The sequence below is a fragment of the Leptinotarsa decemlineata genome, unplaced genomic scaffold, assembly GCF_025532065.1.
Source record: "Leptinotarsa decemlineata unplaced genomic scaffold, Ldec_3_MD MMD2_P_RNA_scaffold_4, whole genome shotgun sequence".
NCBI lineage: Eukaryota > Metazoa > Arthropoda > Insecta > Coleoptera > Chrysomelidae > Leptinotarsa > Leptinotarsa decemlineata.
Window position 1 is genome coordinate 2833433 of NW_027412531.1, and position 18187 is coordinate 2851619.

Here is an 18187-nt window from a genome sequence, read left to right on the forward strand (position 1 = left end):
CAATTTTCTCTTGAAGATTTAGCATTTTTAACAACACACTAGACAACGAATAAACTATTTTAAATATAAAACTGATAAACACTATTTTGAGTTATTCAACAAATGTCATATGACAATAAAATATTTTGCTTATTCAGTTCAGTTCAATTGTTTCCACAGTACCCTTAGTTTAATTTCGTTGTGATTTTTCGTAATTATTAAATCAAAGTTTAACTGTTTGAAAAGTGCAGTAAAAAAATAAATTATTGACTTTTCATTGATATTGTTTTTTAATTATGCTTATGTATCAAGCTATTTCGCAAAAAGTGGAAATAAAGTGAAATATTTATCTGTTTTTAAAAACTGTATCAACTTTGTATCATTTTTGGCATAATTTTTTCTGGTGTTTTAAATTTTTGCGAAATAAGTTGTATTTAGAATTGCAATTGGTAATAAAAATGCGTTGGAAAGATAAGTTAGGCATAAAGCACCAACTTTGTTGAGGTTTGGCTAAATTTGAGAAATCGGCTAATGTCAAATTTTCGAAAAACTGTAAAAAAACTAAATTTGTACTAGAGAGCTAAAAATTGGTATATGGGTAAAAAATGAAAAAACAATCATCTGTTCTCTTTACCGATTTTCGAAATTTCGAGCAATAACTGCTTTTCTGAACATTTTTTTGATAAAATGTCAAATTTGACAGGGAAGAAAAATCACTTGATCGGTCATATGCATGTTATTTGGCATCATTTTTAAAGCACAACCTAATGGAGATATACAAAGTTGCTTGAAGAGATGAACAAAAAAAATCCCATTTGATGCGGACTTTATGTGTGACACTGTATATACGATCAAACTCCAAAATGCATTAGCACTGATGCATTATGGAGTAGGTACCAGGCAGAATTCTTATTGAATTTTTCATTTATCCGTTAAATGATTTTTAATAATAATTCAAGATGCAAATTAATGTCTCGAATATCAATTTGATTATTTTATTCTCAAACATTTTAAAGATAAATCATCAAGGCTTTAAAATACTCACATGTTGGTGCCCTCCTATCACAGGAACTAAATTTTTCATAGTCATTACCGTGTAATACGCTAAATCTGATTTCAGCTCCGGCAACTGATTCAACATATTTGTAAACAAAATTGCAAACGATTCGGCATGAACTATAAAAGAACTTTGAGCTACTTCTGTCATGATTGATAAGGTATACATTCCCAGCTGAAAATAATAATCAATTGGATAAGTTTATCAAAAATAAAATCATAAATCAACTTGTATAAGGTAGGTGCGCCAAATAAAGCCCGGTTCCAAATAAGGCCCATATCCCCTTAATCCCCACCATTCACAAATGACCGTAATATGCTGTGTAAACCCAGTAAAGCTATCTGGGTACAAATATTAACCGGACCAGAGGGGGTACTCTAGTCCAAACACACACCCAATTAAAAGCCAGAATAGCAAATCCTCCAGTCATAAACAGTCATTTAAACGAATGCATACACTTCACAATTCCTTTCTTCGATGACAAACTGCACATTTTTTTAGTGTACATACATCCATCAACTCGTATTGAAGAGGCCATTTTTACAAAAGCATGTTTCTATAAATATGCTATCGTTATCAGAGATTTCAATGTCAACAATATAATGAAGAAGAGGCAGCCCTAACATCAAGATCTCTGGAGATCAAACCATTTCCCAAAGAGATTATTACCATAAAATTAAAACAAAACTGGAAACTATTGTTGCAAATGGAGATAATACAATACAAATTTATAAATAACAAGCCAACAATTGTCGTTAAAACGTTAAAACCTGGCAGTAAACAAATCTAAAACAACGTTCAGGCCAGTCTCCATATACCTACACAGTAGGTTTAATGGACTGACGCCTATCAGAAAACAACTACTCCCCTGGCTAATACCACGAACGGCGTTGGATTATATCCGACAGGCGTCAGTGCAGGAATCTTCACAGATGTGAACTACTCCCCTGGCTAATACCACGAAGGGCGTTGGATTATATCCGACAGGCGTCCTGATTTACAGTTAAGCTCTGATGTTATTTACATGAATGCACAAAGTATAATGAAACATAAGGATGAAATTCATGATGTATTGTCCCGATACAAACCTAAAGTATTACTGCTAAGTGAAACTAGGACGACACTGGATATTGAAGATTCAGAAATAATAATGGATCAGTATAATTGTGTGTGTTTTGACTCAAATAGTCGTTACACTGGAGGAGTAGTTCCATATATTCAAAGAAATATTAATTTTTCTAGTTATAAATCGTTTGTGCTCGACGGTGATTTTTGGTATACAATAGGCTATTTGACAGTATTGAAAATACACTAAAAATTGTGGTCATCCTATTTCATCCTATTTCATTTTCATCTATATCATTTTTAGTTTATTAATTGAGAAATAAACAGAAAAATATGCAATACATTTTTGAAATTCAGTCTGTGACGGAAACGCTTTGTCATTGGTCAATCTTTCGGGTGACGTCACACGCAAGTAAACACCAACTACTTGGCTGATTGTAAATATTATTGTAATACACGTTGTTTATTTTGTGACTATTTTCTAAAGCTTTCTACGTTAATTTTGCTATAGTTTTTTTGAACATTCAAATTCGCATTTGTTAAATTTTGAAATGGAGCCTAGTTTCGTGCGAGCAGATAACAGTAATCTTCCCAGGATAGATGCATTTATGGTTGCACTTTTTTTTCAAAATAATGCCGATTACTATGCTGCAGAGCTTAAAAATGAAAAAACAGCAGTGTAAGTACCATGTGGGAATTGTTTATTTTCATAAAGGCATGAAGGATCATATACCTAAATATTTTAGGTTATGTTGATACATACTAGATAATATGATAATTAATGTCATTGTTTTATATCACAGGTCTGCAAGGAAATCCTATGGAGACGATGCGATTGGGTATGTACAACTGCACCGGGAGTGCGGGGTTTGCAGTGTTAAGTGTAAAATGAGCCCAGAACACAAAGTAAAAACCAAACCATATAACGTGACGCTGAAGGTGAACGAAAATGATAACGAAATTATTAGCTGTCAGTGCAATGATTGTGCTGCTTCAGCAGGAGGATGTAAACATGCAGTGGCATTTTTAATGTGGGTTCATCGTCGTAGTGAGGAACCTGCATGCACTTCAGTCGAGTGTTATTGGAGAAAGTCTACCCTATCCAGATTAGGCACTACTCTGAAGTACATTACTGTGCAGCAGTTGTCTACAAGAAATATACCTCATAGGCCGAGTTCATCAGTAGTTTATGATGAATTTCTAATCGAAGCAAAAAAAAGAAAAATTAACAACTGCGAGGTGCTGATATATCAAAATGATTATAAACACAGTGATGTAATGCAGTATTCATTGCACTGTTTTTTAATGGAACAACTACCAGAAGTCAAAGCAGATGTTGACAAAGTATTAGGTGTTATGAGGAAAATATTCACTGAAGCTGTGAACAAGACCATCGAAAAAGCAACAAGGAAGCAGAACAAGAGCAGCATATGGTATGAAATGAGATATGGTCGTATTACAGCTTCAAAGGCACATGAAGTAAGTGTTTGCCATACACTAGAGGGGTCATTGACAGCCACCATAATGGGTGCAAAAGTACCCGATACTAATGCCATGAGAAGAGGTAGAAATTTGGAACTGTCTGTCCGGAAGACAGTAGAAAACAAATTGAAAAACAAAATCAATTCCTGTGGACTTTTTATATGTGCTGATTATCCAATGATTGCGGCCTCCCCTGATGGCATAACCAAAGATGCAGTCATTGAAATAAAATGTCCTTCCAAGGCAAAAACAAAGGAAAATTACTTAAAAAATGGTGTTCTCTCAGAAAAATGTAAGGCACAGGTACAGTTACAAATGCATGCAGCTGGTTTGAAAAAGTGTTATTTTTGTGTTGCTGATAGCAAGTTTGAACAAACAGAAGATGTACACATTGTTTTAGTGACATACGATAGTGACTATGTTAATGAAATAATACAAAAATTAGCAGTTTTTTGGAAATCTAACATATATCCTATTTTGAATCATAGTACCAGTCAGTGAAACTACAAAGATTAAATGAAAAACTAAAGTCAAATTCAAACAAACTTTATTCAGATGAACTTACAATAAGCACTGTTGAATTGTCATTGGTTTTTTCTAGCCTACATTCGGTACCAAAATCTTATTTTTGTTTCTAATATTGAATTTATGAATATCACTTTGTCAAAAATATGTCATTGTTTTTCCATTTTAAATATACACTCTTTGAATGTATTTCTTGTTTTATTAAATTATCTAAGTAACAGTACAATTTTTTTCAATTAAAAAAAAATAAGAAAAGTAGGTCTTCTGAAATTTTATTTTTTAATTCAGTGATAATGAATAATAACATACTTCAAGATTATATAATTATTGCATGTGATGTAATAAATTTAATGATATATCATTTAATAAGAGAATCCTGTAAATTTATTAGAGCACATGCAATAACAATGACATGATCTAATACACGAAGTATGTTATGATTTATCACTGCATGTTGTTTCAACATATGAAACTCTCTTAAACGCCTTATCACCCGTTCAACGTGGATTCGCAAGCTGGCAATTATTTTAGTTTGTCGAACTTCAGTTTTAGTCAATTTTGTACCAGCTTTTATACTGGGTGGTCTTAATAGTTTCATACCCTTTTCATGAAGTATCTGTTCAAGGTGCTTGAAACCCCTATCAGCTAAGATGTAAGTTCCCATAGGTAATTCATCTAAAAAGTTACAGTTTTCTACTATTGCAACATCACTTGTTCTACCACCAAACCCATGAGAAATATAATTAATTAATCCATTAGGTGTGCATGATATTAAATATTTTACAGTGTTCCCTTTTTTGTACTCCGACCATGTCAGAGTCTGATGAAGAGTCTTTGATGGCTTTTGTATATCAATTTCTAAACAATCTATTATGCAGCTGATATTATGATAGTTATGTCTAAATGCAATAGGGAGATTTTTTTTAATTAATTTTTTATCCAAGTTTACAATGAAGGGTCTTAAAAAACTAGCTATTATTGGTATGTTTGTTAAAAATAATTTACTAGCATAAGATAATGATATTCCAAAATTATCTTCTAGTTCTGAAAAAGTGCTATTCAATCTAATTTTTTTTAAGCATAACAAAATGTATTCCAATTTTATATTCGAGTGTTTATGTATCAACTGAATTAAAAAATAACATTCTTTAGAAATACCAACATACATCAAAGGTTTCTTATGAATTAAACCAATAGTACTTTTGAGACACTTTAATTGTTCAATAGCCTCACTGGTATCTGTAAGATGACTATCGGAGTCGGTGACCCTTGATGATGTTACTACGGAAGGTGATCCACGTTGGCTTTCAAAATTAGAAATATCGCTATCTGACCTATCATCTTCAAGTAAAATATTTCTCGTGACTCCATATTGTGATGCTTGAAGACGATACGGTTGAATCTTAAAGGGTGAAGTGTAACGTGAAGTCGTGGAAACTTTGAACGGTGAAGTAGAAATACTCTTATATTGCCATTTTATTTGCACCGCTTTGCTCCTATAATGTAAATTCACTTTTGTTGTTACTTGAACAGATTTTTCTACAGACATGATAAGGTCGGTTATTGTTCCTTTATCTTGAGACTTTGGCAATTCTGAAAAGACAAATTATTTAAATTAATTACCTATTTCTTTGATATATTGAATAAAATGCCTATAAACATATTATTATGACTTTATAAGCAGTCTAATAAATTGATTATTTACCTTCAGACTCAACAATTTCTCTTAACTCATTCTGATCTTTTTGTAAGCTTTCTTCATGGATGTCAGTAGCATTTTCACTTTGTAGACATTTTTTGACAATGTCAAGTCTTTGCCTTTTAATTGATGTTTCTCGAGAAGATCCAGGTCCACCATCAGATAGCTGTCTTTTGCGACCCTGATAATAAAATTTTGTTGGTACAGCATCATCTGTTAACAATATTTTTTTGCTGAAGCCCATGGTGTACCTCATATAGTTAGTTGTGTCTTTTTCCATCTGTAATTCAAAATATTTACTTAGCATGTGAAGTTTTTGATATTGAGGGGATAAGTAATGTTTCACATCTATACATAAAATACTATACTGTATCACTAGTTATAAATCATGTTGAAATAAAATCACCATTCGTAAAGGATGGATATACACTACTTGAAACTAAGGGAAAACATGGGTAATATAACATGAATAACAAAAATAAAATATTACTTACATCAAAGTGATCTTCACACATAAAAATATTTGTGTGCGATAAAATGCTGTTGGGATCTCTTCGAGATAACTGTAACCATTTTCTACGTCTTTTGGGATTTGTTGGAACGGAAACGAACACTTTTTGTGGAGTATGTATAGATGTACTTGTACATTGTGGCACTACACACCATTTATAAACCATTTTATCTGATAAATAGACCAAAGTAATAAAATACATATAATAGGTACTGATTTTAGTTGTTTTTGATAACTGTTTACTTGCTTGAAACGTCACAATGTCACGTGACGGCAGCCATTACAGAAACAGTTTTTTTGGCGCAGGTTTAGAAATTTGAATTTTGAAAAGCATTTTTACTGAAAAATACATTTTAAATCTCCTAAATATTAATGGAGGAGATTTCTTACGTAGTAAAGATTCATTTATAATGATTTCCAAAAATTAGTCAAATAGCCTATTCTAAAAATTCATTTCAAATCTTCAAAATGGTTTATTGGTTGTTTATATCATTCACCATCGAGTTCAGATGCTACTTTTTTGTAACATATTGAAGATATCATTGATGATATTATGTTGGCAAATAATCGTTTTGTACTAGCGGGAGATTTTAATTTAAATTTCTCAGAAAATGCATTCTATGTAAATAAACTCAAGACTTTAATTCTCAACATATGGATTGAAGCAATTTGTAACCGAATCAACACATATAACATTAGAATCTGAAACATTAACTGATTATGTTATATCAAATCAAAATGATATTATAACCAACGTTCACTTATCCCCCAAATCACAGATCATATGGTAATATCAGTCAACTTCCTATTAAAGCCATTGAAACAAAACAACATTACAAAAAAAATATAGAAATTTTTGTGAGGGTAATCTTGATAAAATAAAAACTAATTTGATTTCATGCGAATGGGCATCAAGTTCAGTAGATGTAAATTTTATTTATCAAGAAATCATTGATAATTGTTCTGCAGTTATCAACAATATAGCACCATTAAGAATATGTCAATTTAAAAATAGTGTACCACGGTTTGATAATGAAGTAAATAGTAAAATCAAGGAAAGAGATAAAGCCTATAAATCATTTATTGAATCTTCACCAACTGAAAAAGTACTCAAATGGGATAACTTTAAAATACTCAGAAATGAAGTTGTGAACATGTTAAAAAGGAAAAAAAGAAAAGTATTACTGGAACAAAATTGACAGATATAGAAACAATTCTCAGATGATGTGGAAAACATTAAACGTCCTTGTAAAAAGTAGTAATGAAAACCATTCAGTCAGGTACAAATTGATTATGATGGAGACTCGTACATTGTCAAGGAATAGACATCCTTAGTTGAACATTTCAACAGTTATTTTGTTAATAGTATTAACCAGATAATCGAGAGCATTCAAAGTGATGAAGTGTGGTATAATTGCGATTCTAACCTTTACTTGCCTATAACTAAATTCAAAATGGTTTCATTAGGAGAATTATGTGATATTATTGCTTAATTAGACAATACATGTGATATATATGAAATCCTAAATGCAAAAATTGTTAAACAAATTTTTGAAACTGCTGGACATGCTATATTGAATCTTATCAATACTTCGCTTTAGACTGGAAAGATCCCAGATCTGTTAAAAATTAGTACTATTATTCCGATTCCTAAGGTAAATGAAATGAAATACGTTGATGCCCATTGAGAAAGTACTTGAGTATGCTGTTTACAATCAATTGCTAAACTTTGTTAATGAAAATGAGATTCTGTTTGATAATCAGTAAGGTTTTCGAAAAAAGTACTCTTGTGAATCGGCATTACAGAGGTCACTTAACGATTTGATAAACAAATTAGATAACAACAAGTTTGCAGTAGCAGTATTTTTAGAGTTGAAGAGAGCTTTCGAAACAATCGACAGAAATATAATCCTCAGCAAAATGAAAATATACGGAATGGAGGGCAAAGTGTATGAATGGTTTTATAACTATCTTGAAGGCATAAAACAAAGAGTAAGAATCAATGGTACAATATTAAACGATAAAGGAGTACCCCAGGGAAGTATTTTGGGACCCTTACTATTCATTATATATTTAAATGATATTAATATACATGTCGACAGTGAATTTATCAACCTGTTTGCAGACGATACTCTATTAGCTTGTAGTGAAATAAACCTGGATGCTGCTGTACAGAAAATGAATGTTATATTGCAAAAAGTTGACAAATATATAAAAATCAATAAATTGAAATTTAATTAAGACTAAAATTACTGCCTTGATCGTCACTTCAAAATGCAAATATAAAAAAAATAAATATAAACCAAATAAATATTTCTATTGATGATGAAAATATAAAAGTGAATAATACTGTAAAATACTTAGAGTTTCAACTGGACTGCAATCTCACATTTGAAGAACATTTTCAATACATACATAAGAAAGCATCTGCCTTTAAACACAAAGATATTAAAAAACTAATCAATACAGTTTATTGTATGATTTTCACTATAATGTTATAGTTATAGTGAAAATCATACAATAAACTGTATTGATTAGTTTTTTAATATGGATTTTCATCAAGTATCAATATTAGTCTATAAAACAATTATACAACCACACTTTGATTATTGTGCTTCGATTTTATACTCTTTCAATTTGAACAAAGAGGCACAACTACAAAATACAGAAACGAGAATTATATTGAGAGGAAACCGATATACTCCCATAATTACACTGTTAACAACCCTAAGTTTGCTTTCGGTATCCCAGAGACTTTTATATCAGACAATGATATTTGTGCATAAAATTGTTGATGATTTAACTGGATCATATCTTAAAAAAATCTATTTGTTTTAATTATGATATTCACAAATATTACACTAGACATAATCTTGACATACATATACATAGAACTAATACCAAAATCAGTATGAACTCAGTATATGTCAAAGGTTTTGATACGTACAACATATCGCCTTATTCAATTAAATCATCTTCAACCATCATATTGGTTACACATTCAATGTTTCTGTACCAATTTCTTCAAAATCTCTAGAATACAGTGAATTTTATAATGATTTTAGAAATGCTGACTACATAGGTTTAAATAATTATTTTGCAGGAGTAGATTGGGAAAGCTGTTTAAATTTCTCGAATGTAAATGAAGCATTAGAATCTTTCTACCATATTTTGAATATGTCTTTGTCGTTGTTTGTCCCACAAAAAAAGTTTAAAACTTCTACATAACCTAAATGGTTTAATGCAGATCTAAGATATCTTATAAAAGAGAAAAAAATGGCCCATAAAACTTACTTGAATTCTCGTGATGATAGGGACTATATAATTTTTTCAGACCTTAGAAGAATATGCAAGAACTTATCTGAGACTTGCTTCAGAAATTATGTGAATCAGCTCAATCAATCCATATATACCAATCCGAAATCTTTCTGGAATTATTTTAATAATAAAAGGGCTACAAATGAAATACCGGACACAGTAAAATATGGGGCTGAGATTGGAACCAACAGCAAGCAGATTGCAGACTGTTTTGCAAACTTTTTTGCTACTGTTTATTCTTCTTCTGCTGATATAGATGTTAATAATTTTTCAGAACTAGTTGAGTATGATATACCAGATTTCTACGTGTCAGTGGACGACATTTTCAACAAAATTTTCAATCTCAAAGACAAACTGAATTGTGGACCTGATGGCTTTCCCGAGTATTTTTTCAAAAAATGTATCTGTACCTTAACATATCCCATATTTCTTATTTTCAAGTGCTCATTAGATTCTTGTTCATTTCCTGACCTGTGGTAACATAGCTTTATCCGGCTTATTTTTAAATCTGGAGATAAACAAAATGTGGAAAACTATCGAAGTATCTGTAGTCCGTCTTCACTTGCAAAAATTTTTGATTCATTAGTTAGTGATCAGTTAAAATTTTATTGTAAGGAACGTTTAATAAATAATCAACATGGATTCTCACAATATAAATCTACTATTACCAACTTGATGATTTTTTAACACAAAATATTGGATGTTTTGGAAAGTAAAGGGCAAATGGATACAGTGTATACGGATTTTTCAAAAGCTTTTGATCGAGTACACCACAATATCTTATTGAAAAAATTAAAGATATTTGGATTTTCTGACTCAGCTGTAACATGGCTCAGAAGTTTCTTATGTAATCGAACCCAACAAGTTAAAGTTGGAGGCGTTACATCGGCTATAATTCAGGTGCCATCAGGGGTACCTCAGGGTTCTCACTGCGCTCCTATGTTATTCAATATCTTTATTAAAGACATTGTTGAATGTTTCCATCATACTGATTTTTTGATGTTCGCAGACGATCTCAAAGTTTTCATGCCAATAAGATCACTATATGATTCAACACTAATGCAAGATGACCTAGATAGATTGGTTACATGGTGCTCCGAGAATAATTTACAGTTAAATATCGCAAAATGCTGTTTTATAAGTTTTTACAAAAGAAATAAAAAATTTGATACTTCTTATGTAATTAATGGCCATGGATTATCTTATGTTTCGTCTGTGAAGGATCTGGGTGTTTTTTTTTTGATGAACAACTTCAATTTTTAGACCACTTGAACTATATTATGGTAAAGGCGGCAAAATGTCTTGGATTTATTCTACGACATGGTAAACATCTGTCCCTTCAAGTCTTAAGGATAGTTTACTTGTCTCTGGTAGTATCAATATTAGATTATGGCTCAATGATATGGTCTCCATTTTATGACAATCACAATCTTACTCTTGAAAGAGTTCAAAACAAATTCCTAAGATTTTGTGCTCATAGAATGAGTATACCTGCTATTGACCATGATTATAGCAACATTTTAGAAATTCTTTATCTCAATCTGTTGAGAAAAAGGAGGGGTCCAATTTTCATATACAAGTTACTGAATGGCTTAATTGTTGCTCCTGAAATTCTAGAAAATATTAATTTCAATGTCCCAAAGAGAATTCTAAGGTCCAGCGATTTGTTTCACTTATGGTTTAATTCTACAAATTATGGCTTACATAACCCTGTTTATCGTACACTTCGACTTATTAATGAAAGAAAATTGGAAGTAACTGGTATATCTCTCAGCAAATTCAAAAACAATCTCTTAACTGCATGGTAGTATTATGATATGTATTTCATAATAACTTAAGTTAATGTAATGTAGTATATTACTTTATTATATAATTGTTAATTTTAGTCTCAAATGGGGGTGATCCCGTAAAATAAATAAATAAACTTTAAAAAGGTTTAAAACTGATCTAATGCATCATATTTATAAAAAATGTAACTGAAGGTATTACTAATAAGATCATAAGTCATGATTTTTGGAATATTAATCAATTATTTGTTAATTATAATTTTGTTATTGTATATTAGGAATGTATCCTATTTACCAAACTCCTTCAACATTTATTATGCCAAACAACAGCGACACAACTCCAGATGTATTACTACATACAAATAACATTATATCAAATATTATAGAAGTAGAGGTAACACCCGATCTAGAATCTGATCATTTAGCTCTCAAAATATCTTTCGACATGGAGAAAAAGACAGAAGCAGAAGAAATCATGCGTTTCAACTTACAACAAACGAATATGGAGAAAGTGAATGACTACATGATGTGTTACATAGATACTTTGAAAGATGAAATCAACCATCAACAAATAAAAGACTTTTGTTATTAATTGTCTGAAACAATTATAGAATATACACCAAAAACTAAATATAATTTTAGTACACATGGACTTCCCTCATTTATTGTGAGTTTGATTAAAAAAAAAGAAAGATGTATCACGAATATTGAGCAAATAGAGATCCAACGTCTAAAGCTTCAATTAAGGAGTTTAACAAGAACATTCAAAATTTGATTCAAGAATACAGAACCCAAAAATGGATTCAAATATGTAAAGCCATTCGTGAAAAGGGGGGTAAATCCTATTGGAATGAAATAAGGAAATTATTCAAATACAAAAAGGATGGAACAATTACTAAAAATATTATAGATAACAATATTGAATATGAGTTAACTTCTGAAAAAACTTACATATTTGCTAAAAACTTCAAAAAAGCTACAAAGAAAGCGTCAACTTGAACTTCGACCTCAATCATTATGAAAATGTGAGCGAATGGTACAAAAACTTATTTTCGTAGATACCCATACAAGAAAGTAATACATTCAATGTAGATGAAGAAGAATATTTTGAAATCTTAAATCAAGGAAAAGCCTCGCCCCAGGCATGACTATGTCACAAGAAACATCTTGAGAAAGCTGGATTGTGGGATTCACAAGTATATCATGAAAAGCTATGAATTTTGCCTCAAAATGCATTATATACCTGACAATTGCGAAATGGGCACAATAATTACAATTCCCAAACCAAACAAGGATCACTCCCTTACAGACAGTTATCGTCCGATTACTCTCCTGCCTGTAATTGGTAAAAACTTTAAACTTTTACAAAACCGTTTACTCCAACTGCTTAATGATAAAATTCCAAGCTACCAGTTTGCATTTAGGCAAGGAAGATCTACCATACATCCTCTCACGATTATCACGAACAACACTGAAACAACCAAGCTGAACAACAACAAAACGGCAGCGATCTTTGTGGATGTGAATAAAGCATTCGATAGCATCTGGCACAAGGGTCTTTTATTCAAACTACATCAACTGGGTTGTCCTAACTATCTAGTACATACAATTAAGAATCTGCTAATTGACAGGAAACTGAGAGTTTAAATACTGAGTAATTTTTCAGGGTAATTTATCCCAGAGCAGGGAGTTCCACAAGGTTTACCACTCTCACAATTGTTATGTAACTTATACAGCTCTGATATTTATGATCACCAACAAGGGAATATCAACCACTTCAGGCTTTCCTAGGGGCGCAGAAGGGCCTGCATCGGCACTGAATTCAAATAGGAGTCGCCATAAAATGTCATAGATTTGGAATGCTTGATAAAAAAATTGACAAGAGAAACATATTTTGTAGAAAGAATGAACAAAAACAAGTATCACACAAATAGTAATCTAGAAGATTTTGAAATCTGATACTTACCTCTTTATCCAAAATTGTTTCGCTGCTAGTTAGGTTATGAATATACTGTAATACTTCTGGCCATGAATTATCTGGAAATTCATGTTTTCCTATTATACCAATGAACTGTGCAATTGAATTTTTAACTATTTTTTCCTGTTCGTTGACTAGTGCTTGAAGCATCCCTTGTTTTATCCTGCAAAAGAACATTTCTATTCAGATGAAGTTTATAATATAGGCATTTTCATTTCTAAGTATTCTGCGTGAATATAGATATGAAGTCAGGGTTTTCAAATTCAAAGAGTTTAAAAAAGATGAATGTTTTATTATTCGCTTTACATTGTCTGAAAGTTCCGTTTAATTCGATAAATAAATGAAGTATTTGAGATAATACAACTGAATTACTCAGATAGCTCTCAAGAAAGACAACAAAATGAATCGTTCAAAGAAAGAAAGAAATTTTATTGATGCTTTACACTCTTCATGTTTACAAAAGTCAGGTGGGAATATACTAGTAATATAGGTAAGTTATGGTTATAATTACATCCACATAATATAAAAGGTTTGAACTTAAAGATAGTTTTAAAATATTTATGCTCTACCTGTGTGTCACTGCAACATCGGCAAAGAAGAGACCACATCATCAGACAGGAATTCTTCAATGCTATAATACGCTTTTTTGATAAGTAGTTTTTTTATTATTTGTAGGAAACTTTTAGTAGGGGTACAGCATATATAGTAAAACCAATAATGATTGAGAGTAAAGCGTGTTGTCATATCTAAATTTTACGTTACCAGTTTATAGCAGAATCAAAATATAGTAAGCAGTAGAGTTGTAGGTTGTGGCAAATTATAGATAATACACAATACTAGTACGATTAAAAGGTATTATTTATGACAAAAATCAGTAATGAGCTTGTAATGAGTAATACTTATACACTTCCTGATTACTGATCAGTTAAAATTCATTATTTTCTGTATAGTGTTAGATATTTATTACAACTAGTGGCAACGCTGTACGAAACGATATTTCTGTCTTTGTCACTTTACCGTAACTTCCATCTCATCGTTGCAGTCCTCACTAATGTACTTGCAGCCATGAGCGTATCATTGGTTTGTGAATTATACAGCGTGAATTGTACGTTTTACAGTTAAGTTAGTCAGCAATCGACGTGTTGTGATAACAATTGGTGAAAATAATAGTGCTAATAAGTGTTTAAGCGTTATATAATTATATTTCTACACCGTTCTCAAACTACTCAAAAAATGGAAGACATGGTCGGGCCTTCCACGTCGAAAAAGGTAAAACGGTCGGAGTCTCGGTCAGTAAGAAAAAAACAAATTGTACTGCGAGTATTTCACTGTCTTGAAAGAGATCATCAGCCACCAAAAGATGACTTTGTGCATATGTGCTGTAATTCTACGTGTGTACCTCCGAATAACCAACCGGGCATTTCTACATCATTAAATTCCACAATTACAAAAGATAAATTAGTTGATATGTGCTCTGATTATACCGGTGTACCAAAATCATCGATTTACAAAATACTAAGAGAAGCAGAAATTCATGGGGACGTACAAACGCCAAAAACTAGTAGCGGACAAAAAAAAATCACAGTTGATGAAGAAGCCAAAACCAGTATACGCAGAACTATTCACAGTTTCTTTTTCAGAAATGAGCTGCCCACATTACAAACAGTTCTGGAGGCACTTAGCGATCATGAATTGGTCCCAAAAGTGGGTAAAGAAACTTTTAGGAAACTTGTACACGAAATGAAATTTACGTACGGAAAAGTTGACAGGAAAAGCATTCTCATTGAACGTCAAGAAATAATAGCTCAAAAAAAAATTGTACTTCATGGACGAGACATGGGTTAACCAAGGACATACGGGCAAAAAAGTATGGCAGGATGGTAATATAACAAGTGCACGACAAGCCTTTATTGAAGGTTTGTCAGTTGGGTAAAAACAGCCATCTGGAAAAGGTAGTAGTCTGATAGTTACGCATATAGGAAGCGACAGTGGATTTTTACCAAATGGTGAATTAATATTTAAATCTAAGAAAATAGGCGACTATCATGAAGAGATGAATGCGGAGGTGTTTGAAAAATCGTTTGAAGGCATCATTCAACTTGTGGAACCTGGGTCTGTCATCGTCATGGACAATGCCCCATACCATAGTCGACATTTAGAACCATTACCGAAACAATCATGGAAAAAAGCAGCAATTCAAGAATGGTTAATTAATAAGAACATCCAATATAACAAAGATAGTTTAAAGGCAGAACTACTTCAGCTAACAAAATTACACACAGACAAATATAAAAAATTCGCAGTGGATGAAATTGCGTTAAGTCGTGGAATTACAGTTTTAAGGTTACCACCATACCACTGCGAATTAAACCCAATAGAATTAATCTGGGCGCAAGTAAAAGGATATGTGGCACGAGAAAACAGAACATTTAAATTAGTGGACGTGCAACATCACCTACAAGAAGCTATTCGAACTGTTTCTGCAGAAGACTGGAAGAAATGCATGCAGCATGTTTTAAAAGAGGAGCAAAAAATGTGGGACGTAGACAACCGTATTGAACACAATATTGAACCAATCATAATTCACTTTGATGATAGCGGTAGCAACAGTGACGAATCTGAGGTTGAAGATTACACGAAAATTTGTATTACTCGAAAGCTTGAGAATAGTTATAAAGAGTTCACTTATCAATTGCTGCAACCCAATAGTGAAAAAAAGTTATATATTGTGTTTTTTATTAATATTGTTAATTTATTTGGTACCTACTATAATTACCACGATTATTACTCCGTTTTCATAAGGCCCACCTAATGACTACCACGATTAGGTAAATTACGATATTGCAAAGTTTTAATGAAATAAATAAAAAATGTGTATGAATATTTTAACTAATTGTACTAAAAATTTTTCTTTCATTCTTAACCCTCTCAAAAATTAATAAGCACGCCCCCGATTTGCTGTCAACTGGGCTTCTACTCTCAATCATTATTGGTTTTAGTATAGCTTCAGGAATTTTTTTGAAGAATATTAGACCATAATAATTTTTATAATTTCTGATTTTAGACAACCTATGATACTGTAGAACTAAATTATTTTTTTGTTGGGTATTATGTAAATGAGTAGTGGATACATAGTCATAAGTTTTTATATTGACTTTTATAAACTTAATGCATTCATAAATGTATAGTGACGGTATAGTTAAGATACCAAATTTTATAAATTTTTCTCTAATATCCTCCCTATAAGTAAGAGAGAGCATATATCGAAAAGCTCGTCTCTGGATGCCAAAAATTCTTTCAGTATGTGCCGAGTGACCCCAACACAGAAATGCATACAGAACCAGTGACTGAAATAAAGCATAGTAATCCTTTAATAGTACTTTATTGCTAACAATTTTGGACAAGTTTTTTAGGAGATAAGTTACCCTGCATAGTTTTTTCGCTAAATAATCAACATGAGATTTCCATGTTAAAGATGAATCAAGCATTACTCCTAGAAATTTCACATTTGACTTCAACTCCACGTCATGATTTCTAAGAGAGAGAACAATATAGTCAGTTTTTGAGTCATTTAAGCGAAGCCTTTCACAGTTGAACCAATCATCAACCAAGGAAAAAACATCCATTCATAGTAATAAACATGGACAAATCAATTTTTTTTTCTACGAAATTGCTGGAAACAGAAAAGTTTCGGAATCCAAAACCAAGGTAGAGTGGCTTAAAATTCAATGGTTGAGGTTTAGGAAAGACTTTCCCAATACTCTTCAATAAAAGTATTCAAACCACGAAGATGTTTATTTTGAAACAGACGATCTTAAAAAAAGGAAATCTGTTTCCAAGAATACAATGGAATTGCCACTTTTGTATCCAAATGGTAATAGCATTAATGAAGCCAAAAAATGAGATCTTCTTCAGTTAATGGAATTGATACCTCCTATGCACCATGAATTTTATAAAAACCTGAGATCTTCAGCTCAAGCAGCCGGAGGTGAAGTAATTGGCCCATTTGACGACGAAGAGAATTAAACATTCTAACTTCTTATGTTTGTATACACATTATGTTCGAATAAAGTCTTTGATGTAATATCGAGTGTATTATTTTGTGGGATAACCCATTCAATAGCTAAAAATATTTTAACTGCAAAGTGGACCAACCCACATTAAAAAATGGAATATAGGTGTGTACCCGAAATTTTTGATCAAATTCATAAAATGACTATTATCTAACATACTTCCATTCATTCAAGTCCAAAAATATTCTTAAACAAGGTTATAGTAGATCTTCAAATTTTCACTTTTTTTTAAAACTCATTTTCTACCATTTACAAATATTGGGGTTAGTCCGTTATTGCACTCATAGCCTCATATGTCCTTGGTCAAACATTCAATTCAATTTTTTGACATAACCATTATTTTTGGTACCAATCGTTATTCTTGGGAGAAAACAAATTGACTTCAACTTGTATACTCATAACCTTTCTTGAGAAACTCTAGAATTTTTAATTGAATAGAACTGGCCAATACTTGATGAAAATCCATATTAAAACACTAATCAATACAGTTCATTGTATGATTTTCACTATAAAGGGTTTTACAAAAACAGCAGTTTTGCTATACAATAGCCTCCTCAAGCATAAACTCAAGCATATACTTGAGGACGCTATTGTATAGTGAAACACGTGTCACGGTTTTTGTAAAACTCTTCATAGTGAAAATCATATAATAAACTGTATTGAATTTTTTTCTAGAATTTCTGACACTCACTCCCCAAGAATAATTTTTTCTT

General features: G+C 31.6%; 2 protein-coding genes across 2 annotated transcripts in view; both read right to left on the reverse strand.

Moving 5' to 3' along the window:
• Positions 1–18187, reverse strand: part of LOC111509324 (importin-4) — a 75228-nt gene that overhangs the window by 56032 nt on the left and 1009 nt on the right. The window contains exons 3-4 of the mRNA XM_074186667.1: positions 13390–13564; positions 1025–1210 (exon numbers count right to left, since the gene is read on the reverse strand). Of these exons, the coding sequence (XP_074042768.1) occupies positions 1025–1210; positions 13390–13564 (361 nt within the window). The remainder of the gene's footprint in view (positions 1–1024; positions 1211–13389; positions 13565–18187) is intronic.
• Positions 4467–6760, reverse strand: LOC141487511 (uncharacterized). The gene is made up of 3 exons (XM_074186590.1): positions 6302–6760; positions 5814–6087; positions 4467–5701 (listed from the first exon to the last, which is right to left on the reverse strand). Exons 1-3 carry the CDS (start codon positions 6518–6520, stop codon positions 4467–4469), a joined length of 1728 nt encoding a protein of 575 aa, XP_074042691.1. The 5' UTR covers positions 6521–6760.

What these genes read in the sequence shown, in the direction of transcription:
- LOC141487511 (XM_074186590.1), bottom strand. Translation starts at nt 6,520, where the DNA reads ATGTATTTTATTACTTTGGTCTATTTATCAGATAAAATGGTTTATAAA. An exon ending in TGTGTGAAGATCACTTTGAT is followed by an intron (nt 6,088 to 6,301) that starts GTAAGTAATATT and finishes TTTGAATTACAG; the next exon opens with ATGGAAAAAGACACAACTAA. An exon ending in AGAAATTGTTGAGTCTGAAG is followed by an intron (nt 5,702 to 5,813) that starts GTAAATAATCAA and finishes TTGTCTTTTCAG; the next exon opens with AATTGCCAAAGTCTCAAGAT.